Source organism: Pelophylax lessonae (assembly GCF_965119305.1).
Source record: "Pelophylax lessonae genome assembly, chromosome: 6".
Lineage (NCBI taxonomy): Eukaryota > Metazoa > Chordata > Amphibia > Anura > Ranidae > Pelophylax > Pelophylax lessonae.
This window is the reverse complement of record NC_138773.1, coordinates 157463512-157485650: the sequence shown is the minus strand read 5'-3', so window position 1 is coordinate 157485650 and position 22139 is coordinate 157463512. Positions and strand designations below refer to the sequence as shown.

General features: G+C 47.9%; 1 protein-coding gene across 5 annotated transcripts in view; it reads right to left on the bottom strand.

Annotated features, from left to right (window-relative positions):
- USP7 (ubiquitin specific peptidase 7) overlaps nt 1-22139 on the bottom strand; it is a 666343-nt gene that overhangs the window by 67597 nt on the left and 576607 nt on the right. For all 5 annotated transcript variants that reach the window (XM_082260831.1, XM_082260832.1, XM_082260833.1 and 2 more), the window contains one exon: nt 11581-11652. In XM_082260831.1, coding sequence (XP_082116957.1) covers nt 11581-11652 — 72 coding nt within the window. The remainder of the gene's footprint in view (nt 1-11580; nt 11653-22139) is intronic.

Here is a 22139-nt window from a genome sequence, read left to right as displayed (position 1 = left end):
GTGGACTAGGCAAAGCCTGATCGCTCTCAGCTTCAGAACATTGATCGGCAACCTGGACTCTTCCAGAGACCAGACTCCTTGAGCAAAAAACTTGCCGAAAACACCTCCCCATCCGAACAAACTGGCATCCGTGGTACAAATCGTCCAATATACAGGGAGAAAGGATTTCCCTTGCTTGAGCATCGCGGACTGAAGCCACCAAATCAGGGACCCCCTGGTCCCCTGGCTCAGCAGGATCAGATTATCCAAGAAAGTTGGATTCTTGTTCCATTTGAGAAAGATTTTCTTCTGGAGGATCTACGTGTGGAAATGAAGGAAGGGGATTGCCTCGAAGGACAACACCATCAGTCCCAGAACTCTCATACAGGTCCAAATTAAAGACCATTTGCTGGACAGCAACAGCTGAACCGCAGTCTGGAGTTTTTCCAGGGGAAGAAATAGCCTGGCGGAGGACGAGTCCAACGTCAGGCCCAGATTGCCCAGTCTCATTGAAGGGACCAGAGACGACTTCTGAAGGTTCAGAATCCACCTGAACTCCTCCAGAGTTCTCATGGTGATCTACAAATTTGTCACCAGCACCGAGGGAGACACTGCATGGAGAAGCAGATCATCCAGGTAACCCAGGACCGGAGCCAACACCTTTGTGAAGACTCGAGGAGCAGAGGTGAGACCAAAGGGTAACGCCACAAGCTGAGCGTGATCCTCTCCCACGGCAAAACAGAGAAACCGTTGGTGACCGGCACAGATTGGGATGTGAAGGTAGGCATTTTTGATGTCTATGGAGGCCAGGAAATCCCCCTGCTGTAGGGAAGCCACCACCGTGCAAACTGATTCCATCTTGAATTTTTAAATTCGCACAAAGCAATTCAGCGCCTTCAGGTCCAGGATTGGACGCACCTTGCCCTCCTTCCTGGGGACCGTAAACAGGTTTGAATAAAAGCCCTGAAAATGTTCCGCACACGGAACCGGAACTATTAGTCCTGAACTACCCCCAAGCAATCCGGGGACAGTCTCACATTGGAAGGGAAAAACCTCATCAATGGGACAGATCGAAAATCGAACCTGTAACCGGACCGTATGACCTATGAACACATTTTGTCTTGTATCCGGGAGCCGCAGGTCTAGAAATCGGCAAAGACGTCCCCCCACCCCAGATACAGGTGAGGGCACACCTTCAGGTCGAAGGGGCCTTGTCCTCCGGTCTGGAGAAACTAGATTTGTGTTTGCCAGACCAGGGTTGCTTAGACCCACCTGAGGAAATTTTGATGGGCTTTGCCTTAGCGACTGACCCTAAGGGACGAAAAAACTTTTTGTGAGCTGAAAAGGAGGGACCCAATCTGCGACGCAGATGCTTACCCTGGTTAGCCTGCAGGAGAGAGGTACTCTTACACCCTGTGAGACCTTTGATAATGTCCTCCAGGGTAGCCCCAAACAGACGATCTCCTTGAAAAGGTAAATCCATTAAGGCCTTAAGGCCTTCTTTGAAGTCTGGTCCACAGACCAACACTTTAGCCAAAGTATACGCCGGAGGACTACTGCCTTAAACGACAGTAGGCCCAATAAGGGAGCAGTATCCAGGGCGGCATCGCAACAAATTGCAGCCCCTGCACCAGCTGGTACAATAGCTACACAAAGGCAGGAGGGACTGGTTTTCCCTCCAGGTCAGGGCATAGCAACTTATGGCACAGTCCACTTGTTTATAAGGGACTCCTCAAAGGGGTAGCGTCTAGCAAACCGCTTAGGCACCCCAGGGGAATGCTTAGGGCGGTCCAATTTTTTTTTTGAGAATGTTGTCAAAATACGCGGGAAAGAAAAAAAACTTTGCTGCTCTGAAAGGCTTGTGAGTGCCAAACGTAACCTGTGCCTCAGTCGCAGCTGCGGCCTAAATTTTTAGGGTCTCACGCACAGATACAACCAGTGCGTCCACCAGCGCCTTTTCATGCACAGCAGTGGAGGCACTGCTGTGCAATCCACTATCTCACACAGTGTAAATTTATATTAAAAAATGCTGCGCAAAAATATCATAAACCCATAATGTGTGAATGAAAATCACATATACATAAATGAAATATTAACCAATAGTGCCAAATTTAACACTTGACAAGTGCCGGTATATGGTAACCTCTTATAAATATAACCACTACTGATAAAATAGTGCAAAGTTCATTATGTGCAAAAACTATATATATATATATATATATATATATATATATATAAAATACACAATAAATCAGGCTTCTTCAACAGTGCCAATAGTAGTGCAGATGACAGGGTCACAAAGTGATGCGGTAAAGAAGTGTCACAGCAAACCAAGCACCCCCTTGTGAGTGGGCGCTCACCTTATGACATGCGACTATGGGATTCAGCAATAGTCAGATAGCACTTAATGGAATCTCCTTAATACTCCCAGATAAGGATCCTTCACAAATATTGGCTCCTTCCACAAGCCCTCAGATGAATGCCATATGCAAGGAAAACAACCTCTTTCCTTATTACTTTCAGGTAAGGATCCACCACAAACATCAGTTCCTCCCACAAGTCATCAGATGTATATCATATGCAAAGGAAGAAACTCACATAGTGCCGACATCCTTTAAACATATTTTATTGAAGAAATAAAAAATATCACTCACATGTAAAAGGTGCTTCAAGTGCACCACTCTGTATAAAACCTTATTAAGCCTCTTTTCCAAAAAGGAATCGTGGTGGTGTGGTGAGAAACCGCCACCCGATCCGCTCTCAGCCTCACTGAGTAATTCAGTGTAGCGTATCGTCTGTCCTTGCCCCTCCCCTACGCGTGACGACACAAGGGACCACGTGTCTTCATCAGGGGCATATCCCCCTAAAGATATGTGGGAGGAACTGATCTTTGTGGAGGATCCTTACCTAGAAGTAATAAGGAAAGAGGTTGTTTTCCTTGCATATGGCATTTATCTGACGGCTTGTGGAAGGAGCCAATATTTGTGAAGGATCCTTATCTGGGAGTATTAAGGAGATCCCATTAAGCAGACTATTGCTGAATCGCATAGTCGCATGTCATAAGGTGAGCGCCCACTCACAAGGGGGTGCACGGTTTGTTGCGACATTTCATTACCGCGTCACTTTAGAAGCACTGGTCACTGGATGTGACCCTGTCATTTGCACTACTCCACACTATTGGCACTTTTGAAGAATCCAGATTTATTAATTTTGCACTAATCCAACAAGAACTGTTTTTGCACATAATGAACTTTGCGCTTTTTTATCAGTAGTGGTTATATTTATTCAGCACTATTGGCACTTTTAAGAGGTTACCATATACCGGCACTTGTCAAGTTAAATTTGGCATTATTGGTTAATATTTAATTTATATGTGATTTTCATTCACACATTGGGCAAATTATATATTTTTAGTTCACACTGTTTATCTTTATTACCTATTGCTAAATACTCTATAAATTTTTATGTATATACACATTGTATTTTGATTTATTTTTGCGCAGCACTTATTATGCATATATGGACAGCTGGAAGCCGGAGGGCCCTGCGGCCTCCCTGAGGGGGTCAGGTGGGGACACATGTTCCGCAAGGTCCATGTTGCACCAGGGGAACCCATCAGCAAACAAATTGAAAAAAGAAAAATATTTTTCTTTTACAAAACGTCCCACCGTAGTACAGCGCCCCCAGGAGGTCAGGCAGCTCGCACTGGGGACCACCAGCAGAGAGAAACACCCCCCAGACTCACCACCCTATACCAAGATGCACCAGGAGGACCAGAATGTCTGCACAAGCAAATGTCAGCAGCGATGTTGATCCAGAAAGAAAGATCAGCACTCAGGGTATAGGGAGGTGCTCCACCCACAAAAACTCCTCCAGGAACTCACATTCAGTGATCAGCAAAATCCACAGAAAAATGGCGCCAGGTGTACCAAGATGGACGCCACATCATGCAGAGCACATGAGCTACAAGAAAATGGTGGCCTGCGGAGCCACTGAGGACCCTCGTGGGGACCCCCCGCCTCCTGAATGGGATCGATTGGAAGGTGGGCACTGGAGTGACAGGTAAAAAACCCCCCACATGATCGTTCGTCCGTCGCCGCACCCCCATGTCCCCACCTGCGGCCTGAAAACTCGGACTCTGCCCCTGGGAGTAGTCACCCACTTCCCAATATCCCCAGTAGTGAGAGGGGCGGGCAGTAGGTGGGGGGGTGCGTGACAGGACAGAGGGGAACCCGGTATTGTGAGGGTCCAACCGCCCCAGAGAGGGGCCCGTGTCCACTCCAAAATCCGCAAGGGGAAGTGGGGGGAAACATAACAGGAACAGGTGGGCGCCACCTCCTGACAGAACCCCTCTACGCCGAAGTGGGGGGGGGGGGGGGCTGTCGGCCAAACAAGAACGCTGCAACTCGGGCCTAGACCCGGTCGTATGCGACCTGGAGAGACGTTTAACTCACGGGGCCAGTCCCCGTCCAGTGGGATAATGCATTGGCGGAGCTAAGGTCTGCACGTGCTCATTGGCCAGCTGGGGTGACCACTGGATCTATACATCCAGCCCGTCACCCAGATCCAGCATAGTTTGCTTGTAGCTCTTGAAGGAAAAAATCCGGAGAAAAAGCTAACTAAAAAATTATCTAGAAAAAAACTTTGCCAGAACCAGAGATCCCAGCAAGGAACTAGGTCCTTACTCCTGACTAGGCAGATTAAAACGAACATCCTTTAGCTAGGAGAGAGAGTATACCCTTGGGACTGCCCATAGGCGTAGCCAGAACTTTTTTCTGCCTAGGGTCCTACTCCTGTAGGGGGCAGCAAGACCCTACTGATATGAAGATCAGAGACTGCGTCCGTCAATGAACGATAAACTGGATTTTTGTCTTACCGTAAAATCCTTTTCTCTGAAGTTCATTGACAGACGCAGCTCCACATAATTGGGCTATGCTGCCCCTTACAGGAGTAGAACACTAGGCAAGAAAAAACTTTACCACGCCTATGGGGCCGTCCCTGCAGGCATACACCCACAAAATCTGCTATAGGCTTCAGTTTCTTTGCAAGCAGTGTTTAGAGAAAAACCCCAACCCACTCAAGATAGAGGGGCTGGTGCTGCGTCTGTCAATGAACTTCAGAGAAAAGGATTTTACGGTAAAGCCCCGTACACACGTACCGATCGGCCGTCTTTTGTCCAGGGCTGTCGGTGTCTGTTGAAAAGTGCAAAAGACTGCACAAGAATTTTGTCCGCCAACTACAGCCGACTGCAGAAGTGATGTCATGTAATGGTTAACTTTCCCTGTGTTTTTTCTTTTCTGAGCATGCCCAGTCTTGCAAATCTGCAGTCTGTCGGCCGAATTCTGTACTGACTGGCGAACAATTGGCCGCTCTGGTGTCGGCATACAAAAATTTTAATGCTTGCATGACAGATTCTTTTCGGCCGAATGTGCGCTGTCGGCTGTCGGAGGCATCATACTAACAAGCCGACAATCGGCTGATCGATCGTCGGCCGAAGCTTTTCGGCCGACGATCGGTACGTGTGTACGGGCCTTAAGATAAAAATCCAGTTTTCTTTATTGTTCATTGACAGACGCAGCTCCATATAATTCTTGACCATTGGGACGTCCCAAAGCAGTATTTGCATGAGGGGTGGCAAAACAACGCAGAAAAAGAACGTAATTCCAAACAAGGCTAAAAAACTTTAGCCAACCAGAGAATATTGAGCTTAACCAGGAACAACAGGAGCTCACCTGGACAAACACCCTCAAAGAGACTAAGTCTCTTTCAAACAGCAGCCTGCAAAACCTTGTGGCCAAAAGAATTACCAAGAATTTTTACTTTACTCATTTACTTTATAAAATTTTGTGAATGTGTGCACAGATGGAACATGACCCTTCAGCAAATAAGCCTGAACCACCTAGAAATGGTCTCGGCAGATGCAGCCAATCCCTTTCTAGGTCCTTCTGTAAGGACAAAAAGAGAATCAGAATTCCTGAAAGATTCAGTAGCCGCCAGGTAAACCCTAATTACCCGAACCACATGCAAAGAATGCAAAGCATATTCTTTAGGATGCTTGGGCTTAGGACAAAGAAGGCAGCACAATGTCTTCATTTAGATGGAAATCAGAAACCACGACTGACTAGGTCGAAGTACCACTTTCTCTCTGTGGATCACCAAATAATGCGAACGGCAGGAAATCGCCGCCAATTCTGATACTCTGCGAGCAGAAGTAATAGCCATCAAAAAAGCAACCTTCTAAAAAAGGTAAGCAGAGGAATCTCCTTAATGTTCTCAAAAGGAGCTTTTTGAAGGACAATATCAAATTCAGATCCCACAGAGGTAACGGGGATCGCCTCGGAGGGACCACGTGAAGGACCCCTTGTCCTAAAGTGCGAATCAACGCATGCGAGGCTAAAGAACGTTGGAAAATCACAGCCAAGGCCAACTTCTGTTTCGACACCTTTGAAGAAAAGCCAAGATCCTAGCCACCAAAAAAAGAAGAGTATGCACCTTCATGGATTCACGCCATGAAATGCACGATTTTCATGTACAACGATAGATCTTCCCGGAAGTAGACTTCATGGCCTTCAACAGTGTAGGAATCACTGAATCAGAAAGACCCCTTTCATTCAACACCTGTTTAACAGCCACGCCGTTACAGCCAGCGATTGTAAAGCAGGATGGAAAATCGGCCCTTGGGACGGCAGATCTTCCCTGAAAGGAAGACTCCAAGGAGCATCGGTGACCAATCTTACCAGATCTGCATACCAAGACTGGCGAGGCCAGTCTGGAGCCACTGAGAGGCCAACAGGTTGACATTGGGTGCCCCCCCCCATGAGCACACAGGAGATGAAACACCTTTGGGTATAGAGACTATTCCCCCCTGATCCAACACCTGACGGCTCAGGTAGTCCACCTGCCAGTTTTCTACACCTGGGATGTGTACCGCGGAGAGAACCGGAACAAAGTTCTATGCCCATTTCAAGATCTCAGCCACCTCCCGGGCTTAGACACTCTTGGCCCTTGATGATTGATGTAAGCCACGGCCGTGTCCGATTGAATCCAAACTGGACAACCTTATACACGATTTGTCCAGTGACAAAGGCAAAGCTTTATTGCCCTGAATTCCAGAACATTGATCGGTAGTCTGGACTCTTCCACTGTCCAAGACCCCTGGGGACACAGCTTCCCCAGCACTCCTCCCCAGCCAGACAGGCTGGCGTCCGTGGTGACCACGGTCCAATACGATGGAAGGAAAGACTTGCCCTGGTGCAATGCCAACGAGCGAAGTCACCATAGGCTTTGTGTTGTGACTCAACCGAATCATAAAAATCCAACAACTTTGGATCTTTGTTCCATTTGACCAGAATTTCCCTCTGTAATGACCTGGTGTGAAACTGAGCAAATGGGATTGCCTCAAACACTCATGCAAGTCCGCAAAGGGGACAGATTGCTGGACAACAAACGAATCACCCCCTGCAACTATTGCAGCTTGTCCAGGGGGGGAAGAAAAACCTTCACCAAAGCGGAATCCAGAGTCAGACCCAGGTAGACTAGTCTTGAGGATGGTACCAGAGCTGAGTTTGCGAAATTGAAGGTCCAGCTGACTCCTGCAGTCCTTACAGTGATTGCCAAATCCCCCAACAGAGCTGAACGAGAATCTGCTCCTAACAGGAGATCGTCCAAGTACCCCAGGACCGCAATCCCCTCTCTGACGTAGAAGTGCCAATATTGGAGCCAACACTTTTGTGAAGACACTGGGAGCAGAGGCGTGACCAAAGGGCAACGCCATAAATTGAATGTGCTCCTCTCCCACAGCGAAGCGAAGAAAACGCTGGTGTCCTGCATAGATGTGTCCTTGATATTGATAGAGGCCAACAGGTCTCCCTGATGCCTGATGTAGGGACGCCACCACTGTGCGAATAGACTCCATACGAAACTTCTGTACCCGCATGAAGCGGTCCAGAGCTTTGAGATCCAGGATTGGACGTACTTTGCCACCCTTCCTGGGCACAGTCAATAGGTTTGAATAAGACCCCTGAAAACTTTCCCAAGAGGGAACTGGCAGAATCACTCCCTGTGACAGCAGATCTTGTACTGCCTCTCGTAGGTCCGTTAACCGATCTGGGGATAGGCGGAGGTTGGACGGGAAGAACCTGTCTGATGGTCGGGACCTGAATTTGATCTTGTAAGTGAAGACGACCCCCCCCCCCCCACCCTAGAAAAGGGCGAGGGCATCCCTTCATGCAGACCAGGATTTGTCTGCAGATCCGGATTGGCCAGTTCTCGGCTTACCGTACTAGGTCTTCTTGGAACCCCCAGAAGACCTGAATGGCTTAGCTCCTTTCTCCCGCAACCCGGCGGTAAGAAAGGGCCACCTATGAGCAGTAAATGAAGGCCCCCGTCAATTACGCTGTGCCTTGCCCTTAGCGGATTGGGTAAGAAGAGTACTCTTCCGACTCATAAGGCCTTTGATCAACTCATCCAGGGAGGACCCAAATAATATGTCCCCCGTAAAGGGAAGGTCAGAAAGCCTTTTTGGAAGCCTGGTCCGCAGACCAGCTTTTTAGCCACACCATATGTCCAATAGCAATCCCCACCGCAGACACTCTGGCTACCAGTGGAGCCACATCCAGTGACGCATCACATATATACAGAAGGGCTTGAACCATTTGGTCCGTTAGCTCTATTAGGCCTGGCGAGAGCTGCTCCGTTTCCAAGTCAGCAACTTCGCCCATTCCGTTATGGTCTGTGACACCAGAGTGATCACAAAGACCGGTTTCAGTATTGAGCCCGCTATCACATGCAAATGGCAGGACAGAGACTCAAGCCATCTCTCCACAGGTTCTGTAAATACCGGGTACTCCTCCACCAGAACCACAGTAGACTTGTTGAGTCTGGAAACCGGAGGATGCATCTTTGGTGGTACAGTCCATCTAGCGGATACCGCGTCAGCAAAGGGGTAGCTCCTTTTAAAGCGCTTCGGCACCACTAACATTTGTTTGATGCGCCCCCACTGTTCGTTGACAAAAAGTTCCGGTCAGGGAAAAAAACCTTGCCCGACTTCTGGGATTTGCGGGTGCCAAAACACCTGCGTCCCTGACACTGTTGAATCACCCACCATTTTTAAGGTTTCTTGCACTGACACTAAGTGCTTCCACCAGCGCGCTTTCTCACGTGGCTGCTGACGAGGACACATCCTCCTCGCCATCAGAATGCGAAGACGCAGATCCATTAGAATGCGAAGACACAGATCAACCAGGATGGCATGTGTCCGCTGGGGACATATCTACCACAGAATCTGAGGATACTAGAGAGGCAGGGGAAGGCATAGGGCGCTTTCTGCTAGTGGCATTTTTTTAAAACTAAATCCACTTTTGACACCAGGTTTTCAAAAACTGCTGTATAACGCAGACAGGGCCTGCGACCCGGAGGATCCCACAACCGCACTGAGGGGGGTCTGTGGGTGAGATTTGATCCTGGGACTCCATATTTACTTAATACAAAAAACTAGTGTTACTAAGAAAAAACTGCAAAAAACGCGATCCGCATTCCTGCACCAGCAGCACCACAAGTCCCAGCCCTAGCACAGCCTGCAGCAGGATGAATGAAAAATACCTACAGGGAACCCAGTAACATATCACCAAAACGATATGGAAGAATATAGAAACATTCTTTGCAGAGAGAGAAAAACGATCTGAAACAGGAAATACCTGGGTCATGTACTAGAATCACCCTAGCTTCTCCCTGCTGTCCAGCGAACGTGGACTCCAAGAAAATGGCCGCCCAATGCATTTCAATGGGAAAGTTTTTACATTGATGCAGAGTGAATCTACGGCAAAATGGCGGCCCCCCACGTCGCACCATGCGGTCTCCAGGACCCCCCCAGTGGGGGTCATATGACCCCCACTGGGGGGTCCTGGAGACCGCATGGTGCGACGGCATCGGGGGGGTCCCCACCAGGATAAAACTCCCACCCCGCAGATCCGCCGCAATACATCTGCCCCCGAGGTAGGAACCTGCTTGTGGGGGGGGGGGGGGGGGGGGGAAGCCTAAGGGGGGCCTGGTGTCGCTGAGAGGCCAGGGGAACCGAGGGATACCCAAGGGACCGACTTTCCCAGGGAGAGGCCCACGTCCACCCCGAGACCGCCAGAGAAATGGGGGGGGGACTTACCATACCAACGGCATTAGGTGGGCACCACTCCGAACAGATTACCTCTCCACCCAGGGTGGGGTGCTGACGGCCAGCGGTACGCTACGACTCAGGATGACCCAGGTCGTATGCGTCCCAAGGGGTGTTTCACTTGCAGGCCAGCCCTTGTCCATCGGGGCTCTGTCGTGGACCTAGTGCTGGACTATAATCTGTGCTTGCTCGCTGGCCGGGTGGGAAGACCTTAAGGATCTAGCATATCCAGTCCAAAACTCAGCCGGCTGCTGCTTGTAGTTCTCTCAAGAACAAAACTAAATAAAAAGTAAAGTCTTACAAAAAGGTTCCCAAAAAAACAAAAAAAAAAAAACAAAAAAAAACAGCTAAGGCCGAAGTCCCATCAGGGAACTAGGTCCTACTCCCAAAGTAGGCAGAAACAAATTGAAGCCTATAGCAGAGTGTGTGGGTGTATGCCGGCAGGGGTGGCCCCATAGGCGTGGTAAAGCTTTTTCCTGCCTAGTGTTCTACTCCTGTAGGGGGCAGCATAACCCAATGGTAAAAAATGATATGGAGCTGCGTCGGTCAATGATAGAGAAAATGGATTTTTCATAATAGGTCTATGAATGGAGAAACAAAGTACCCTAAAAATTCCCCCTGTTGTGGTTTAATTTCATAATTTAATAGAATGTGGGTACATTCCTTTAAGGAGATGTGGTAAAGAATCTATGCTATTTTTAGAAAACATTTAAAGAGGAACTAAAGGCAAGAATTCTCACATTTGCTCTGTCAATTTACCACCCACTAGGTCCCTTGTTGGCGTTGGCATATTCTCTCCTGCTCCTCCCTTGCGCAAAGTCTCTGGCTTTTTTGACTGGCCAGTGCTGGATGACAGCACTCCCACGCAGGAGTAAGTTTTTCCGATGCTTTGCTGGGTTTTTTTTTTTTTACTTCCTCTGGATCAACTGTGGGTATGGGATAGTGTATATTGGATTAAAAGTTTTATCCCCCTTTTATTGGTTGAACTAGATGTACTTGTGTCTTTTTTCAACCAAACTATATAACTATACTGAGCAGTGTGCACAGATCTTTACGCTTTAAGTGCTGCTTAGACAAGTAGTTTGGGGAAAAAGGAGAGGGTACACCCCTGCTGCCATAATCTTCCGGTGTGGCGAGGGTTAATAGTGCCAAAGGGCATGTGACAGGCACTCATTAAGGCACTATGCCCGACCTTTTTGCTGCCCTCGTACATTCACAGAAGCTGTACGTAGCTTCTACAAATGAAATGCAATCTATGTGGCGGCAGACCTTTAATTCATAAACCCGTCCTGCATTCATAGAGTGATTTTCTGCATAGAGGGCTGTTCAAAGTTGCATAAGAAATAACTGTCACAACAGAAATGTGACAAACAAAAAAAATAACCCATCACGAAGGTTCATTACAAAAGATACATAAGTGAAGACTTCATTGTTACCTTTTCAAACTCTTTTTCCTGGATGTCCAGCATAGCTTGAATCCTTTTCATTACCTCTCTGAAAGGTTCTCCCTAGCAAAAAAATAAAATAAAAAATCATCATGTAGTCAAAAGCTTGGAAATGCATTCAGTGTGATTTTCTTTCTAACATAATTCTGTTGAAGGTCAATAGGAACCAATTCAGCCAAATTGGAAAATCTCTAAAATATGGAAAGAAGGACGAAATGTTTTCCAAAGAGAGAGAACACAGCACAATACTAAAAACACATGACATAAAATCCCTAGGGTAACACCCAGGGATCTAAAGTTACCTATTGTAACATTCAATGTTTGTGATTTTAACTGAAAGTGACAATGAATTACACCATAATTCACCAAAAATAAAAAAAATGGATTTTTGTAAAATCTTACCGTAAAATCCTTTTCTCTTAGCTCATCGACAGACGTAGTCCTCGGTGATACACCACCTTCGGGTTATGTTACCTCCGCAGGAGCAGGACTAGACAGGAAATTAAAAAGCTCTGGCCACACCCTAGGGGCAGTCCCAGAGGGTATATCCTCTCTCTCTCTGCCTCAGCAAATCAGTTATGTGAAAAAGCAGTGCTTAGAGAATTTAACCCAACCCAACTCCAAAACAGAGGGGCGGGGACTACGTCTGTCGATGAGCTAAGAGAAAAGGATTTTACGGTAAGATTTTACAAAAATCCATTTTTCTCTAGCGCTCATCGACAGACGTAGTCCTCGGTGATACACCACCTTCGGGACGTCCCAGAGCAGTATCACAACTGAGGGGTGGGAAAATGGAAATCAAATCCCAATCTAGAAGGCCCAACCGGTGCCAACTAGAAGTTTACAATGCTCATCCTAAATGATGAGACTCAACAAAAAAATTTTTCAAACAGAAAAAAACCCTCGAGGTAGACCACCGGTCTCCTCAAATTGCGGCCTGCAAAACCTTGCGGCCAAATGAGGCATCCGCCGATGCCGTCACATCAATTTTATAGAATCTAGTAAAGGTATGTACCGACGACCAAGTGGCCGCCTTACATACCTGGACCACTGACGCCTGATGGCGAAAGGCCCAGGAAGTACTGAGCGCTCGAGTGGAGTGCGCCCTAACAGGGAACGGAGGACTCTGACCCTTAATAGAATAAGCCTGTACCACCGTTTGTCTAATCCATTTGGCAATGGTCGCGGCAGATGCAGGCAAACCCTTTCTGGGGCCATCCGTGATCACAAAAAGTGAATCCGTCTTACGGAATGATTCCGTAGCTTTCAGGTATACCCTGATTGCCCGAACCACATCCAAGGAATGCAACGCATGTTCCCGATGATGCTTGGGCTGAGGACACAAGGAAGGTAGTACAATATCTTCATTCAGATGAAAATCTGAAACCACCTTAGGAAGAAAAGATGGCTTAGGATGAAGTACTACCTTATCCCTATGAATCACTAGGTATGGGGACTGGCATGATAATGCAGCCAGTTCTGACACCCTGCGAGCAGAAGTAATAGCCACCAAGAAGACCACCTTCTGGGATAAAGTAAGCAAGGGAATCTCCCTGATGTTTTCAAAGGGAGGTTTCTGTAGAACCGACAAAACCAAATTAAGATCCCAGGGCGGTAAGGGCGCGCGGACTGGAGGAGCCAGGTGCCGCACCCCCTGGATGAAATTCCGCACCAAGGATTTGGTAGCTAAAGGTTTCTGAAAGAAGATTGCTAATGCTGAAACTTGACCCTTGATGGTGCTCAAGGCTAGCTTCTGCTCAACCCCTTGTTGCAAAAAGGCCAATATTCGAGACACCGAATAGGTACGTGGAGGAAATCCTAAAGATTCGCACCACGCAATATAAGTCTTCCATGTGTGATAATAGACTTTGCTGGAAGTCGCTTTCCTTGCTTTAATAAGGGTAGGAATGACAGAAGTAGACAAACCTCTGTCCTTCAGTACTTGGGTCTCAATGGCCAGGCCATTAAACCCAGCGACTGTAAAGCACGAAGGTAAATAGGTCCTTGAGACTACAGACACTCCCTGAGACGAAGTTCCCACGGAACGTCTGCGACTAACCTGTCCAAGTCGGCCAGGCCGGCTTGAAGAGGCCAGCCTAGAATTTCTAGGACCACTGGCGCTGATTGGATCTGAACCAGGCGTCCCTAGAGGTATCTGGCCCCGACCATCCGAGAAAGTCTGGTCGTTTTCTGTTCCCACACATTTATCAGATACCTGATAGTTATCAGGCAAGGTGATCTTTTCTGGTTGAACCTCAGGGACCGAAGTCACCCGACTAGAGGCTACTTGGCCTATCTGGTCAATCAGATCCGATTCCTGTGAGGTATCGGGACTAATCTTAGGAAAAGGTAAAGGAAAAAATCTATACAGGGAACGGTAACTACCGCTTCCTGTACTTAAATGTTGGAAGGGAAGAATCGCACCGGTAGTAGTGGTTGATGCTCGATCTAATGTCCTGAATACCGGTGAAAACGTCCCCCCACCCTGAAATTGGGTGGGGGCCTGGAGGAGTCTTGCCTTTCCCGGAAGTACCAGCCGGGCGTCCTTTATGGGCGGTAAAGAAAGGTCCTCGCTTATTGCGAGGTTCCTTAGCTTTTGCAGCCTGTGGCAAAAAAGTACTCTTGCCCCCGGTGGCATCCTTAATGATTTCATCTAGGTTGGCTCCAAATAGACGATTCCCCTGGAAAGGGAGATTGGTCAAAGTCTTTTTGGAACCTAGGTCAGCTGACCAGCATTTTAACCACAGCACACGTCTGAGGATCACTGCTAACTTAGATGCATGCCCTAACAAGGGAGTAGTGTCCAAGGCTGCGTCACAGATAAACCGTAGCCCTTGTATGATCTGTTCTATCAAATCAGATGTCTCCTGGGGAATATCTTTTCCCCTAAGATCTTGGCGTACCATTTTCGCCCATTCCGTAAGTGTCTGGGAAACTAGACCAATAACAATTACTGGTCTAAATGCTGACCCTATCAGAGAAAAGATAGTGCGGGACTCCGCTTCTATCTTTCGATCCACCGGATCCTTAAAGGACGAAGTGTCCTCCACTGGAATAACCGTGGCTTTATTCAGCCTGGAAATAGGCGGATCCACGACTGGTGGTACCGTCCATTTCTTAATGATGGATTCCTCAAACGGATAGCGTCTAGCAATACGCTTGGAAATAGTAAAAGGTACGTTTAGAATGTTCCCATTCTCCTTTAATCTGATTTCCAAAACATTTAGGTACAGGAAAAGCCTTCGCCGTCTTGATGGGCTTATTAGTCCCAAAAGGCCTCTCTGTTTCAGTTGCCTCTGCCGGTAAAGCCTCAAGTTTTAAGGTTTCTTGCACTGCCACAACTAGTGCGTCCACCAATGCTTCTTCCTGAATTATAGCAGGAGAAGAAGCGTCCTCCTCACTGTCTGAGGGGGCTTTACCTGGGATAGCAACCCTTGCAGAGGAACCTGCAACTGCAGTGACCATCTCTGAATCAGAGTCAGAGGTGTCAGATAGTATAGGGGTAGGCGGGGGTCGCTTCCTTGACCCCCGTCCCTGACAGGCCGCCTCCACCCAAGCCACCATAGACTCCAAAATTGCTGTAAATGACTCTATACTCTGTACACCGGCGGGTCCCGAGGCCCCCTCGAGGGAAACAGGTGGGGGAATCTGTGTGGCAGGGTCCATAATAACTCCAGTTACTTTCTGGATGATATAATTCAAAGTAAAGAAAAAACTTTTTTTTTTTTTTTTTTTTTGACCCTCAGCGCCACAAAAAACCCCTTAGTGTTACCTGCTAGGGATCCCTATCGATCGAGAGAGAGAGAGATAGACCCCCAGGCTCACCACTTGATGTTCAGAGTTGAACTGCAACAGCTTACAGCGCTGTCTTAGACAAACAGGAAGTCTTTTGGCTGGCTGCCCAGGAAGAAAGGAGGCGGCTCCGCCCCTCTGTACGCCTTCCGGCGCCTCCCCCAAGCTCCACGAGGTGTAGAATCACCTAAAACATGGCCGCCCCCATGCTGGAGACACGAGGCTACGCCAAAATGGCGGCTCGTGCGATCCAGCAAAAAAAATGGCGGCGGCCTGTGCTGACTAGCGGTGTGCTGCAGGCACACAACACTCTCTCTGCATGGGGATATGGCGTGTTTGGCGGTACCGGCCCTGGCGGACCGCATGGCCGTTCGGGAGGCCTGCTATTAGCTGGAGATCTGACTTGGAAGGCAGTCTACATGTCCATGGCTTCTGACTGGTAGGTAGCTTATACTTAACCCATAAGATTCCCAGAATGCCACAGATTACATCTTTAAAACATGTATACAATAGATTGTTAGCTCCCAAACCAAGCCTCCTGGCTTTTGCACACATAAAATCACACTCAAAGTAGGAGGATTTGTGACCTGTTATAGGATAGAAAGAAACTCTTTCTTACCATACAGAGAGGGGCCCGCGTTCACCACAAAAACCCGTCAGGGAAAACAGGGGGAACATACTACTCACCATACCGGAACCAGGTGGGCACCAACTCCTGACAGTACCCCTCTCCACCGGGGCGGGAGGGCTGTCGACCGATACAGACGCCGTGACTCATGGTCTTTGGCGTTTCAGCGAGACGTTTAACTCGCGGGTTCAGTCCTTTAATGGGACTTTGTCGCGGCCGACTCAGCGCGGAGCTATGGCCTGCACGCGCTCGTAGGCTGAACTGGGGTGACCACCGGATCTCAACATCCAGCCCGTCGCCCAGTTCAGCTTTCTTGCTTGAAGATCTCACAGGAACACTGGAGAAAAAAAGCTGTCCAAAAATCCTTTTAGAAAAAAATTTCTTGCCAGGACCTAAGATCCCAGCAAGGTATCTAGGTCCTTACTCCTAACTAGACAGAAAATAACTGATTTGCTGAGGCAGAGAGAGAGAGGATATACCCTCTGGGACTGCCCCTAGGGTGTGGCCAGAGCTTTTTAATTTCCTGTCTAGTCCTGCTCCTGCGGAGGTAACATAACCCGAAGGTGGTGTATCACCGAGGACTACGTCTGTCGATGAGCGCTAGAGAAATACATACACATACACACACACACTACTTAATGAACATGTAATTTTTTTTTTTTGTTTAATTGTTTTCTGCCTCCTTAAGTCCTATACGATGATACAAATCCCATAGTCCCTCTTGTGAAAAAGCCAAAGAATGGTTGTGTTCCTACATACATTCAGACCATAGAAGGTACTTTTTCCAGTTACGAATAGACTTGAATGAGAAACTGGATTTTTGTCTTACCGTAAAATCCTTTTCTCTAAGGTTCACTGACGGACACAGTTTCATGTCTTCAGACCATTAGGCTTTATGCTACTCTCTCTTCAGGAGTAGGACTAGGTAAAAACCTTTTTGGTTATGCCCCTGGGCCAGTCCCAGGGGTATACCATCAGTTCCTGCTATGGGACTCCAGTTTGTAACAAGTTGTGTCAGAAGAACTTATAACACAAACCAAGAGGGGCGGTTGCTGTGTCCGTCAGTGAACCTCAGAGAAAAGGGTGGTACGGTAAGACAAATGCAGTTTTCCCTTTCGTTCACTGACAGACACAGCTTCAAGTCTTCAGACCATTGGGATGCCCCAAAGCAGTGTCAATATGAGGGGTGGGAAAAAAACGCAAAACGCGAAATTCCCGACAGGGCTCAACATAGCCAACCAGGAAAAAACAGGAGCTCCCCACCAGGAAAAAATTACACCCTCAAGAAGCGGAAGCCTCTGCAACTGAAGCCTGCAAAACTTTGCAGCCAAACGATTCATCCACCTTATAAAACTTTGTGAATGTGTGTACAGATGACCACGTAGCTGCCTTGCACACCTGAACCACTGACACCTGATGACGGAAGGCCCAGGAGGAACTAAGCGCCCTCGTACAATGCGCTTTAACAGGGAAAGGAGGAACCTGAACCTTAATGGAGTAGGCCTGCACCACTGTCCACTTGATCCACTAGGAAATGGTCGCAGCAGATGCGGCCTGCCCCTTAGGAGGTCCATCCGTAAGAACAAAAAAAATTGGATTTCCTAATCGATTCAGTCCCCGCTAGGGAAACCCGAATCCCCTTTTCCACATCTAGGGAATGTAATGCAATTTCCTTAGGATGTTTAGGCTTAAGAAATAGGGACGGTAGCACAATGTCTTCATTCAAATGAAACCCCAAGACAACCTTAGGAAGGAACGCCTGACCAGTTCGTAACACCACTTTGTCCCTATGAATCACCAAGGTGACCGACAAGACAACGCAGCCAACTCCGACACGAGACGTGCGGAAGTAATCACTACTAAGAAAGCCACTTTATGCAAGAGAGAGCAGAGGAATTTCTCGAATATTTTCAAAGGGAGGCCTTTGAAGCCCAGACAGAACCAAATTGGGATCCCACGGAGGTACCAGGGATCACGCCGGAGGAGCCAGATGGCGAACTCTGCACAAAAGTAGAAATTTGTAAAAAGACAGGAGAGACACAGAAAAGCCGCGAGGAGAAACCCCCCGCGACTTACACTAAGTAATATACGCCTTCTAAACTCGATGATAAACCTTCCTGGAAGTAAATTTCCTTCAACAGTGTAGGAATCACTGATTCCGACAGCCCACTGTCTTTCAATAGCCATGCCGTTAAAGCCAGTGACTGTAAAGAAGGATGAAAGATTGGTCCCTGAGACAAAAGAAGAGGAAGTTTCCTAGTTTCCTAGGGACGTCTGCTATCAGCTTTACCAGGCGAGGCCAATCTGTTGCCACCAGAAAGAATTGAATTGCTTCTACCTCTATTCTGAAAACAGAAGTTGTATTGGAGGGAAAGCGTAAATCAGACGATACTGACCCCAAGTGGCCACCAGAGGGTCTGCCAGAGGATCTTGAGACCTTGACACGAACCTCTGCATCTTCCTGTTGTGACAGGAAGCCAGCAGGTCCGTCACCAAAGACACAGTTGATGGAAAACCTCTGGGTGAAGAGACCATTCTCCAGTATCGAACGTCTGCCGACTGAGATAGTCACATAGTTACATATACATAGTAGGTGAGGTTGAATAAAGACAATAGTCCATCCAGTTCAACCTGTGTAGGTGTGTGTGGATGTATTCATTTCTCATACCCCTGAATGGTTCGAACCTTGAGATGGACATCAAAGAGTCTTTTAAAAGTAGGCATACTCCCCGCAGTTACTACCATTTGTGGCAGGGAATTACACAGTCTTGTAGCCCTTACAGTAAAGAACCCTGCATAGCATGAGGTTAAATCTCTTTCCGCTAAACGCATTGTATGACCTCGTGTCCGCTTGCCAATTCTCTACCCCCGGAATGTGCACAGCAGAGGGGGCCAGAACATATCGTTCTGCCCACCTAAAGATGCCAGCCACTTCCCGGGCCACCAGGGCACTCTTTGGGCCCCCTTGATGATTGACATACGCCACAGCAGTAGCATTGTCCAATTGTATCCGCACAGGGTGTCCCTGCAGACGATCCGTCCATTGAGAAAGTCTGTTCGCCCGAATTTCCAGGATGTTGATCGGCAACCTGGACTGCTCCCGAGTCCAGACACCTTGGGCCGAACACACTCCCAAGTTACCTCCCCATCCGGAGAGACTGGCATCCGTGGTAAAAACAGTCCAATACAGGGGAAGAAAAGATTTTCCCAGACGTAGGGCCGGGGAAGCAGAGCCACCATAGATGAGACTCCCTCGAACCCTGACTCAGCAGAATTAGATTGTCCAATGACAGCGGATCCTTGTTCCATTTGATCAGAATCTGCCTTTGCAAAGGTCTGGTGTGGAACAGAAATGCCTCGAAGGTGGAGACCATCAGACCCAGCGCTTGCATGCAAGTCCTGATTAAAAATCGATGGTTGGACAACAGGAGTCGAACAGCCTCCTGTAGCTTCAGTAGTTTTGTCTGAGGAAGAAAAACCCGGGCTGACACTGAGTCCAGCGTCAGACCCAAATAGTCCAGCTTTGTGGACGGAGACAGTGACGCTTTCTTAAAATTCAGTGTCCACCTGAACTCCTGCAGAGTTTGCACAGTAATGTCCAAGTCAGCTTCTAGAGCCGAGGAAGACTGCACGCAGAAGCAGATCATCCAGGTAACCCAGTACTGTGATCCCCTTCTGCAGTAACAAGGCCAACACTGGGGCCAAAACCTTTGTGTACACAAGGAGCTTACGCGAGACCAAAGGGTAACGCCACAAATTAAATTTCTCCTTGCCCACGACAAAATGAAGAAAATGCTATACCCGACATATATTGGAATATGAAGGTAAGCATCCTTGAGATCGATCGAAGCCATCCGATCTCCTTGATGAAGAAAAGCTACTACTGTGTGGATGGACTCCATCCAAAATTTATGAACCTGCACAGTTGTTCAGAGCCTTGAGATCCAAGTTCAGATGAATCTTACCTTCCTGGGAAGTGCAAACAGATTTTAATAAAAACCTTGGAAACGCTACGACTCTGGAACCGGCACAATAACTCCTTGTGCTAACAGATCCTGCACTGCTCCGTAGAGGCCCTGCAGCTGCTCTGGAGACAGGCGTAAGTTGGAAGGAAATAACCTTGCTGGAGGCAAGTACCGAAACTCGATCTTGTAACCAAACTGAATCAGTTCGTGGACCCATTTGTCCTGAATAAGCAAGGTCCACAGACTCGGAAACAAGCGACGATGTCCCCCCACCCCAGATGCTGGTGAGGGCCCTTCAGGCTGGGAAAGGCTTGTCTAAGGAACAAGATGCGCCCGCTTTGGACTTACCATTCCAGAGTCTCTTGGAGCCTTCAGCAAAGTTACAGGTGGATCTCGAGCCCTTTTCCTGCGATCCAGACGGACGAAAGAGCCGCTTGTGAGCCGAAAAGAAGAGACCGCACTTACGGCGAGGTTCCTTGTCCTTAGCACTGCAAAAAGAAAGGGATGAGGGAATAATGGTCCTGAAGAAGCGTGAGTCAAGCATGCGAAACGCGTTGACGTCATGCGCCACGCAGACAGCGAACCTATTATATGTCTGCTTTACTACGGCGGAGCACCATTGCGGCTGTTGGGAGAACATTTCCGGCCTGAAGGGGAGGTGCGGTGGTACCATGGGAGGAAGTTTCAAAATGATGGCGCGGTCTGCACCTGATCCTCAGTAGCAGCAGCACCGGGTCACGTTGTGGGACTGTCATATCCACAAGTGTCAACACAGGAGATTCACAGGAGGTTCAGCAGCAAGTATTCGCGGACCGCCCCTAGCGTCTGGAGAAGTTCAGTAAGATTGTTCTCTTCTTTGCATAGGGGGATGTTTATGCCATGACTGCTTGGAATTTGGTATAAAGATATCTTTCAAGCCTGCATATATTTATTGGGGCCCAGCCAAACCTACACCTCTCTCCTGATACATGACCCTGGGTGACGCATATACCGCTTACATCCATCATCTCCTCAGTTGGTCCCCCTCCCCCCGCGTTCCCGAGGGACTATCAATGTCTAACCACTGCCTCTGAAAATAACCCCCTGCAATTTCGATGTTTCAAATTTGGCCTTCTGATCTGCAGGAAGTCTTTTGACTTTAATTAGGGCTCCGCCATCAGTTCTGTATCCAGTACTATACAGCTTTGACCCATTTCTTTCATCACTGCATCACAGCCCCTGCAATGGTGATTCAAAAGGACCATCCACAATATTTACTGTCCATGGATCAGTTCCCAGTATTTTTGAGCAGAACATGGTCTTGTTCCACTATATATGAGGACTTTTGCAGTGTATGTTCTATGTTTATGGTGCACACCCCTTTGCATTTTTGTTGGTACACCTCACAGGTGTCACTGGATATTCCTTCAGCAAATTGGCATGCCAGCATCTGTCCAATGTTTAGCCAGTAGTGACTTAAGTTAGTTTTTGACTAATCACTCTCGATCATTGGATGATATGCTCATTTGGTTCATGGGTCTGGGTGGGGCTTGTGGCGTGTGTGTCTGTGTTTTAATGTGGTCTGTGTCATTTGTTTGTCCGGGTGCTCATTGGTCTGAATCATTTACCACACTGGTGGTCTATGGTTCTTATTTTTTGTGACTTTTTTTCTACCAATAAAGATTTTTTCTAACTTTCAAATGAATACCAGAGTTGAGCCTCCCTTTATGCAACCTTTGAGGTTTTATCCCATTATTCCCTCATCCCTTTCTTTTTTCAGTGACAGTTGATACGGTTGCGGTGGCTCCCTGACATAAAAGGGCCGTCTTGTACTCATCTTGACGGCCTAGATGTTTTTGGCCCCATCTGTTCCATTTTCAATGGGGACATTTTCAAAGACATACATTTTTATCCTTTTTTCTTAGGTTCCTTGTACTTAGCAGCCTGTGGAAGCAAAGTACTCTTGCCTCCCGTAAGGCCCTTAATGATCTCTTCCATAGAGGCACCAAACAAACTGTCACCTACAAAGGGAAGATCAGTCCATACCTTTTTAGAAGCTTGGTCAGCTGACCAGTACTTCAACCAGATCGAGCGGCGAAGGATCACCGCCATCACAGAAACCCTGCCGGCCAGGTGGGCCACATCCAGGGATGCATTATATACTACAAATATACTGTCACCCTTGG